Source organism: Palaemon carinicauda, chromosome 17 (assembly GCF_036898095.1).
Source record: "Palaemon carinicauda isolate YSFRI2023 chromosome 17, ASM3689809v2, whole genome shotgun sequence".
In the NCBI taxonomy this organism is placed as follows: domain Eukaryota; kingdom Metazoa; phylum Arthropoda; class Malacostraca; order Decapoda; family Palaemonidae; genus Palaemon; species Palaemon carinicauda.
Window position 1 is genome coordinate 53,280,162 of NC_090741.1, and position 10,341 is coordinate 53,290,502.

Genomic DNA, 10,341 nt, shown 5'->3' on the forward strand with positions numbered 1-10,341 from the left:
GTTCGCTCCAAGTCTTGAGGCTCAAACAGGCTCTCCCCCAGGAGGGAGGCATGTCGGAGCCTACACACATCTACGGCGGGGACCTTCGGATGGAATCTCTCGGACACAGCATCGCGACGCTTCAACACCGAGTTGGCCCACAGGGTGGTAACCTGGTGCGCCAAAAACTCGATGGAGCGGGTGCCCGAGAGCAAGGAGGTCTCTAGGGCCTTCCTATTGGTCTCCTTGGACAAGTCCTCCGATCGCAATAGGATGCCCAGAGATCCTAACCAGAAGTCCAGCCACTAAGTGGCCTGCATGGCACAATTAGCGACCTTCTCGTGGTTAAGGATCTCTGCCGCCGAGAACGACACCTGCCGGGCAGAGAGTTTCTCCAAGGGAACTCCCTTCGCCAGCTCCTCCACAGAGTGATGGAGAGGAAGAGCGAGGTTGTGCTCACCCAGGATCTCGAAATACCTCCTCTGCTGAAGGCGAGGAGGAGGGATGAGTTTGTTCCCGGCAGTGGAACGACTGGAGGAGGCAAGAAGTGCGAGCTGAGCATTGGCCCTAGCTCTGGCACTCTTCAGCCCCCGAGACCAGGGCAGAGCTGCACTGGTCTTAGGGGCCTTCCGAACGTCAAACACTTCATCCAGAATCGTGTCTTTGCCTTCACGGGGGGGGATGACTGGATCCGTAAGACTGTTAAGTTGCCTTATCAGGCTTAGGACCTGCCAGAAGGCATGTTCGGACTCTTGCTGTTCTCCTCCCTGCGGGCTGGCAGCTAAGTCTCCTGCCCCAGGAATCTCTTCCTGGGGTGATACGTGGACATTCCCCTGGGTAGTCGTGGGTTCCTGACGAATCCTTGCAGAGGATTTAGGGATGGTCTTGGAATCCTTGGGTTCCCTCCTGGGAGGGATACAGGATCCCAACAACGAGGTTCGAGGGGCCCCTTCCTCACGAGACGATTCTCCTGCCTGAAGCGAAGTCTCCCCCCCCTGGTGCCGAGGGGAAGACTACCGCCCCACTGGACTCACCTGAGGACGGAAAGGCCTCGTCCACGGGAGAAGGAGAGAGTACTCGTGCAGGAGAGGGGACCCTCGAGACCGACCTCTTGGGAACCAACTTCGCCCTGGGGGAAGTCACCACGAAGTCCACTCCTCTCTTTCTCTTCAGCGTAGGAGAGACAGCCGCTGGTTTGTTACCCTGGCCGGCGAGTGCTGGTTTCATAACCCTCACTAACGCCCGTGCCAGCGGACCAAACCAAGTCTGCTGCTCAAAGGACACAGAGTCCGAAATCCTCGCTAAGGTGAAAGGGATCGGGCGATCCTTTGGAGTGGACACGACGGTACCTGCCTGAAAAGAAGGTGGGGAAGAATGCTGTACTGACCTGTCTTCGTCCTGCAATACCAACCTGTGCATGGATGGAGGTGATCCCGAGTGCCGTCTAGGAGCACGCGTCCCTGCTGCTACCACCGGCTGTGGAATTCGCCACGAACTATGGTCGCGCGAGGGCGAACGGTCGCGCAAAGGCGAATGGTCGCCCGGGTGATCGCGCGGGCGCGCAGGCGAGCGATCGCGCGGGCGCGCAGGCGAGTGGGCGTGAGGGTGGGCAGGTAAATGAACACGTGTCCGAGGCGACGAACGCAAGCGATGGCGCGACGGCGAGGGATCGTGCTGCCGCGTAGGTGAAGAAGATCGCTGGCGATAATGACCGCGTGATGGTAAGCGATGGCGAGCAGCATGTGTAGGTGAATGATCGCGTGATAGGGTGCGATGGTGATCAGCATCCGCAAGAGGGCGGTCGTTCAGGGCTGTGCGATGAGGAGCAGCATGCGCAGGTGAATGATCGCGTGAAAGGGTGCGATGGTGATCAGCATCCGCAGGAGGGCGATCGTTCAGGGTTGTGCGATGAGGAGCAGCATGCGTAAGCGGGCGATCGTGCAGGGTTGTGCGATGGCGAGCAGCATGCGCAGGTGAATGATCGCGTGAAAGGGTGCGATGGTGATCAGCATCCGCAGGAGGGCGATCGTTCAGGGTTGTGCGATGAGGAGCAGCATGCGTAAGCGGGCGATCGTGCAGGGTTGTGCGATGGCGAGCAGCATGCGCAGGTGAATGATCGCGTGAAAGGGTGCGATGGTGATCAGCATCCGCAGGAGGGCGATCGTTCAGGGTAGTGCGATGAGGAGCAGCATGCGTAAGCGGGCGATCATGCAGGGTCGTGCGATGGCGAGCAGCATGTGTAGGTGATCGCTGGCGAGCTGGTGATCGCTGGCGAGCAGAAGGTCGACGCGTGTCCTGTGAGAGGACAGGTGGTGCGGCGCGTTCACGAGCAGGAACGGGAAGATCGCTGGCGCGTTGGCGAACATGTGTTTCTGACACACGCGCAGCACGATGTTGCGTAGCCACAGGACCAGGTGGATGGTGAGCAGGGAGTTCAGCAGGAACTAAAGAGTGGTCAGAGACCGCAGGGCGATGGTCCTCAAATGAGCGCTGACGCTCGGAAGAGAGCTGACGAGCAGGAGAGCGCTGGCGAGGGGGGCGAACATCAGGAGAGAGCCGACGACCAGGTGAGCGTCGCCGAGCAGGAGAGTCTTGGCGAGCAGGAGATCGTCGACGAGCAGGAGATCGCTGGCGAGCAGGAGATCGCTGGCGAGCAGGAGAGCGCTTGTGCGCTAGCCCTGCTCGCGTAAGGGAAGAATCCCTTAGCCCCGAAGGGACCGTTGCCCGTCGGGTGACGAGTTCTCCAGAAGGCAAAGATCCGGCAGGAGATGGTGAGCGGTCTGCAGAGAGGTTCAAGGAGGGCGGAGCAGTCGGTTGAGGCTGACGAGGAGAGTCCCCCCCGGAGGACGAAGACCCAAAAAGGCGCCTCTTAGTCCCCCTGTAAGGGGAAGGGAGGCCCTTGTGGCGTAGAGGGCGGTGAGCCTTACGGCGGAGGCGGCCTCGGGGGAGATCGTCGGGACCATCGGTCCTCCGAAGGGGAGTCTCCGTCAAAACACTTCCCTCAGAAGGAAGCTGGGCAGCAGTCGAGACCGAAGGACTCACTTCCCCCTTCGAAGGATGCACGGAAGGAGGAGGAGAGCCTAGAGCACCATCACCAGCAACAGCACCTGCGTCGGAAGGCCCAGCCACGTCGGAGGCCTCTGTCACCACGACGTCGACAATAGACAGAGGGTCTACCTCCGCTACCACCGGCGACTGTTTAACAGCGGCCCCCAACGAGACAAGGTCAATAAGAGCGACCCTGGAGGGCAAGCCCTTAAGCCCCAGGGACGACCAAATCTGTAAAAGATCATCACTGGATAAGGCATTATTATCAATAACCTCCCCCGGAGAAGGAGGGGGAACCGCCTCGCTATGGGAGGCGACGCCCTCTCCCCCCACCGAAGGTAGGGAAACAGAACAAGGGCCTGCGCTCCCACTCGGACGACTCTCCTTAGGAGGCGGACGAGGGGGAGCTTCGGAGGAGGTTTGGGCGGCGGAAGAAGAGTCCCGAGAACCTTCCTCCTTCAAGGCTAACCCCGGAGGAGAATGGTCTCTCTTGGACTTCTTCTTACGCCGACGGCCAAACCTCTCCCACTGGGAGGCAGACCACTCCCTGCACTCACGGCACATGTTATCCTGGTCGCACTGTCGGCCCCGACATTGAGGGCAGAGGGTGTGAGGATCCGTAATAACGTCCGACATGAAAGTCCCACAAGGACGGCCGGCAACTCCAGGGCATGTACGCATATTAAATAAAAGAAAATAACTGAAGGTCAACTTCCAACCAATCACACAAGCTGAAAAGAAAAAGAAGAAAATTAAAGGCTGTCACGAAGGCGATGAACAGACACGTCTGATCACCGCCGAGCCAAAAGTGAAGTGAAGCAAGTCACCGGTGTGTGGAGGGGGGAGGGGTAGCAAGCTACCCTTCCCCATCCCCCGCTAACTAGCGCGGGGGTAATTAACCCTCGTTAAAAACTATTGGCTCGTCATTTCAGCTGCGCTAAAAGTAATACCCTTTGTAAATAGCGTGGTTTGTATTTCGGTTACGGAACAAACATAATATAACTTATTTAAGGAATATGGAGTCTAGCCAACTTTATGAAAAAAGAAATGAGCTAGTCATAATTCTGGAAGGTCATTAAATGAATATCTACGTAATATATTCTTCCACAGTGTACAAATACGATACTCATATCTATAAGTAAAATAGTTTATCATACCAAGAGCACCTTAACTACATACGTAAACTTGGGACAACTTCCCACTTACTATCTGTAAGTAATAAATTACCATACCAAGAGCACCTTCACTACTGTCGTTACTTACAATAACGACATGGAAAATCAGTGGTTATTGGATATCTATGTTCATGGATATGGAAAATGTTCCCTTATATTACATTGCGTTAAGTGGAAATGTGCAGGTTTCTGTACAAATGAAGGTTTTGTTTATATTTAATTGTAATATACATTGTTACCAAGGAATATTGTCTTGTGCATAGTTGTATAAGTGGTTAACAATGCGATGTAAGTTGTTTGATAGTTTCGTTCGGTTTGCGTTGAATAGTTGGTTTCGTTCGTTTTGTTGTTTCTTTTGTCGTGAGCGAACGAAGCGCAAGTCGTGACTTTGGGAGAGAGAGCGAACGCATTATTTTTACGACAGAGGCAGCAGAGGTAAGTCGGGACAGTTGCTGCCTGTCACTTCTCAACGTATGTAGTGTGGTTTTTGGAGAACTTAATCAGAGTGAGGAGGATTTCACTTTGATTAACGATGCCGTTCCTTCCCAGCATTTAATGAAGTGGATGAATTAGTCAACCGAAGTTTGGATGAGTATCTTATAATATTTAATTACCTTGAATGGGATAAATCGCTAGGGATATGCATATCTGCGCGTGGGATTCCGTGACTGGCAGTGGCGGATTAAGGCTCTTGTGGCCCTAAGGCAAATTTCAAGATTTTTTAAAATATGGCCTGAACTAATGATAAAATTTATATTATTGTACAATAATATCAAATATCCATTAGTAAACATTTATTTATAAACAAAACCTTATCAATTTTACATATGTTAACCCTTTTACCCCCGGGCTATTTGAAAATTTCCAACCCTTAACCCCCAAGGGGTTATTTTTATCCCATCACATTTTGCAGTATACTTTTTTTAAATTGCTCTAACAGGCTTAATTTTTGTCATAGAGAGGTCAGGTTGGTCTCATTCTCTTTGAAAATGCCTGAATTTTCTCAAAAAATTATCAAAAATATGAAAAAAAAAAAGATTTTTATGCCATTTTTTTGCAAGGACGTACCGGTACGTCCATGGGGGTAAAGGGATGGCTTTTGTGAAACGTACCAGTACGTCCTTTGGGGGTAAAAGGGTTAAGGTAAGGTACTACTACATACATGTGTTTTTGTATACATTAAATTTTCACTTTTCTTGCTTTGACAGTAGCAAACTCATCAATCATAGAACTGAAGTCAGTTTCGGATAGCAAATCTTTTTCAATGCACAGAAGTGCCAACACACCAAGGCGGTGCTGACTCATTGTGGATCGCTTTACATCCTTAATTCGAGTAAGCTGGGAAAATGACCGTTCACCAGAGCAATTAGTAGCCATCAGTGACAAGTAAATTCGCAAAGCCACTTCAGTGTTTGGAAATGCAGTTGAAATTCCAGTTTTGTGCATTAATTTGAACATATGTTGAGCAATACCTGTTGACGCTTCTTTGCTACATTTCTTCTTTGTCTGTTCCTTATACCAACAGATAAACTGACAGAATTCTGAAGAGAAGTCAGAGGAAAGATCACTTCCATACACACCAACAAGTCTTTCAATTGCAGCCACAATATCATCATCAGACATTGATTCAAACTCAGTCAGAACACCAAACCGCTGCTGCATGGTTGAATATGCTTCAATGTGTTTTTTCAAAGCACTGTTCAGTTGATCGATGATGACATTAAAAGTGTTAACTTTAAATTTCTGCTTTCCTGTCATACTTTCCATAGCATCTGCAGCACTCCCCTCACTAACATGCTTCTTGCGTTCAGGTATTTGGCGTGTTGCACTTTCATACTTATAAGAGCTGTTTCCACAACGGTCAGAAGCTTTCTGCTCATAAATGTCAAATTTCTCTCTGCAATCACTTATGAATTGAGCCAGACTCTTCAAAAGACCAATAGCAGTAGTTAGTTCAATGGTAGCACTTTGCAGCAACTTGCTGCATTGGTTGAAGCGCTGCAGAATGTCATTCCAAAGTTCACACATGAAGGATACTTCTATGGTATCCATATGCTTTGCCAAAGCGTTTGCCTGATTTCGAGTATCCCTATTCTGACTGTCATCAGCTGCAATTTCCTCAAGAGCACTGTGGAACTGCTGATATCCTTGGAATACAGCCTCAGTGGCATCAGCCCTAGCAGACCATCGGGTATCTGATAGGTGTTTAGGAATAAGACAATGAGGTTTCTGTTCTGTGTGGATTAGCAGAATCCTCCATCGACGTGTAGATGCTACAAAGAATGTGTACAAACGCTGCAAAAACCCAAAGTATGAAACAGCTTCAACACAGCAATCCACCGCAGATTGACCAAGAAGATTTAGTGAGTGGCCTGCACATGGAATATAATCCACCAAACTGTTCTTGTTTTTCAAGATTTGCTGCATATCAATGTATTTACCGGACATATTACTAGCATTGTCATATGTCTGTCCACGGCAATGAGTGAAATCAATGTTCTGCTCTGATAAGTACTGAAGTAGAGTATCAGCAAGATTCTGACCTGTGTGACTGGAAATTGGGATGAATGTGAGAAAACGCTCCACTGGTTCATAATTTGTCATATTGACATGACGAATAATGATTGTCAGCTGGTCAGTATGAGTAATATCTGGTGTAGAGTCCACTGAAATAGAGAAGTACCTCGACTTCAAAATCTCCTGTTTGATCACATCAAGCACTTTATGTCCCATCAGCGTGACAAGTTCTTCACAAATTGTTTTTGAGAGGTAAGATGAATGCCCACATCCGCGGTTGGCATGTTGACGAATATGCTGAGATAGAAAAGGATCAAATTGACTAATCAACTCCAATATTCCCAAATAATTGCCATTGTCACCAGACCCAATAATTTCATTACTGCCACGAAGTGGTAGGCCTCTCTCACAAAGAAAGGCGATTGTTGCAACACAACGTGTAAGCACATTTTTCCAGTATTTATGCTGCTCAATCATATTTTTGTGCAACTCTGCATCAATTCGACCAGCAGCAGCAGAGCGATGAGCAAAAGTGAGAACTGAGTCAATATGTTTGGTGCTTGTTTCATGAGATTTCAAATTCTGAGTTATATTCTTCCAGTCATTATCACCAGAGGTACATAGCTTTATACTTCTATCTGATGAGAACAAAATGCATGGGAAACAGAAAACACAAGTCTTGGCTGGAGAATAAACAAGCCAGTCACGACTGACTACCTCTCCATTTGGTAAAACTCGTGTGAAGGCACTAGGATTAAGGAAGCGGTTCACTCCAGAATATTCTCGTTTTGTTTTTGGATAATCATTTGCCAAATTTCGAAAATGGTCAGTGCCCATGCTGATGCATACTTCACGTAAATTCTCTGTTATATTACCGAAAAGCCCAACATCATTTGGTACAGCTTCATTCGAAACTGAACTCTGAACTTCTTTTGTGGCTGTAGATTCTTTATCATCATCAACAATAACTTTGCTTTGGACAGTGTCTGATGGAGGAGAAATAGGAGATTGGTCATCTAAGTTACCACTGCTGCTTCCAACATCTTTGTCTACAACTTGAAAATAAGAAGTTAATTTGTGTGTTTTCGCCAACAGATCTTCCATTTGCTTTTTCTTTTTTGATTCCTGAGCTCTTTCCCAACCACCTTTCGGTTTTGACATTGACATGGTGAAGTCCCGTGAAGAAAGCCTGAAAAAAGGAAAAACATTTTTTTTTTGTCGAGATTTTATATATTAACTAATTTGAATGAATTATTTTCAAATTGGAGCAGGGACACTTTCTATAGTCACTAGTCTGACTATACGTGAGGTGGGTGTGTGTGTGTGTCAAGATATACAACAATGTAAATGAATGACCCGAGGGAATGTCACCAAATCAAGCAGATTGAAAACCTTGATTGTATAGTAGTCCTTGAGCTAGCATCTTTGATTTTCATAATGTTACATTTCGAGGAGTATTTACTTTTATCATCAGATCTTTTAAACACAAGTAGTAATATAAAACACACGTGTTCTTACCTCTAAGCAGGAGATCTGGCAAATGATGATTAAAACACAGTGAACCCAACATACATAGCCCACAGACAGACTGATAAACTGGTTCTTGGTCGTTAAAAATAAAGAAATAAAAAAAATCCTTAAAACTCTTATTTTATATGTAATTGAATATACTGTGTCTAAACAAATGAGAAAACGTTAATAGAACAGCGAGGGACAATTCTGTAACAGAAATATAAGCAAAAGTATCCATGAATCACTTGACAAAAACATGTCTCGAGTAAAACCTCGAAGCCAGAATGAATGATCTATTAGATCATTCATTCAGTGAAAAGTTTCTTTCTACCTCGATCAGATCTAGGTAGAAAGAAACTTTTCACTGATTTACATATGATGGAACATAACGTGAGAAAATTGAGAAAATATTAATAGAACAATGAGGAACACTACTACTGTACAACAAAAATATGAGCAAAAAGTTTCGATGAATCGTTTGGCAAAAACATGTGTCGAACAAAAATTCGAAGCAAAAATTAACTATTTAAGCAGAAATAAACCTGTCAGCACTCTGAGTCACTCATGATGGGCCATAACCGTTCACGGTCCTCTATGAGTTTCTGCCACCAACAGTACACACGGACAAGGACATACATGTAGAATATGTAAACAACGTCAAAAGAAATATCTGTTGTTCTGATGATTACGAAACTTAAGAATTTTATTGTTTTACAGCCAAAGCACTTAAAACGTAGTAAACAACTTCAGACCTTTCACAACATGGCTAATTACCGATAACTGACAGGTAACATTTTTCTCTTAGTCATAATCAAAATGTTTTTGGACTACCAGAAATGGCCTGGATTTTTTTGTGGCCCTAAGGCATGTGCCTAGTTTGCCTTATGGTTAATCCGCCACTGGTGACTGGGTAAAATTAAATATATATATGTGGTATCGTGGTTTACCCGTGCCTATTGTAATCCGAACTCGGCAAGAACTTCATATGAAACTAGTAAGTAATAATTGGGGAGAAAAAGCTCAATAGAATATAGTATGTCCTTTTGTCTCTGTAACACAACGCAATTAATTTCTTTACGTAGAGAAAGGGTCTTCAGTTCTCTTAAACGAATCTGGTAATTAGTAATTTCTGTAATTGACTGAAGTCATTATATGTTGATGCTTGTTTGACCCTGATAAGTAACGATAACTACATACGTAAACTTGGCACAACTTCTCACTTCCTATCTCTAAGTAAAACAGTTTATCGTACTAAGAGCACCTTAACTACATACGTAAACTTGAGATAACTCACTCACTGTCTAACTCACTCACTGTGTAAACTAGGGACAACTTTTCATAAAATGTCTATAAGTAAAATAGTTTAGTAGGTTGGCCAGGCCACCAGCCACCCGTTAAGATACTACTGCTAGAGAGTTATGGGGTCCTTTGACTGGCCAGACAGTACTACATTGGATCCTTCTCTCTGGTTACGGTTCACTTTCCCTTTGCCTACACATACACCGAATAGTCTGGCATATTTTTTACAGATTCTCCTCTGTCCTCATACACCTTACAACACTGAGATTACCAAACAATTCCTCTTCACCAAAGGGGTTAACTACTGCACTGTAATTGTTCAGTGGCTACTTTCCTGTTAGTAAGGGTAGAAGAGACTCTTTAACTATGGTAAGCAGCTCTTCTAGGAGAAGGACACTCCAAAATTAAACCATTGTTCTCAAGTCTTGGGTAGTGCCATAGCCTCTGTAACATGGTCTTCCACTATCTTGGGTTAGAGTTCTCTTGCTTGAGGGTACACTCGGGCACACTATTCTATCTAATTTCTCTTCCTCGTGTTTTGTTAAAGTTTTTATAGTTTACATAGGATATTTATTTTATTATTCTTAAAATATTTTTTTCTTCCTTGTTTCTTTTCCTCACTGGGCTATTTTCCCTGTAGGAGCCCCTAGCCTTATAGCATTCTGCTTTTCCAACTAGGGTTGTAGCTTAGTAATTAATGATAATGATGATGATGATACCACGAGCACCTTAACTACATACGTAAACTTGAGATAACTCACTTACTGTCTATAAGAAATATAGTTTATCATACCACGAGCACCTTAACTAC

General features: G+C 45.8%; 1 protein-coding gene across 4 annotated transcripts in view; it reads right to left on the reverse strand.

Moving 5' to 3' along the window:
* LOC137656751 (bridge-like lipid transfer protein family member 3B) overlaps positions 1–10,341 on the reverse strand; it is a 153,150-nt gene that overhangs the window by 94,310 nt on the left and 48,499 nt on the right. Inside the window, exon 10 of one of the 4 annotated variants that reach the window (XM_068391007.1) lies at positions 5,038–7,908. The exons of the other annotated variants lie outside the window; for them this stretch is intronic. Coding sequence (XP_068247108.1) covers positions 5,382–7,908 — 2,527 coding nt within the window. The 3' untranslated portion in view covers positions 5,038–5,381. Of the gene's footprint in view, positions 1–5,037; positions 7,909–10,341 lie in introns of those variants that run through there. 4 annotated transcript variants of the gene reach the window in all.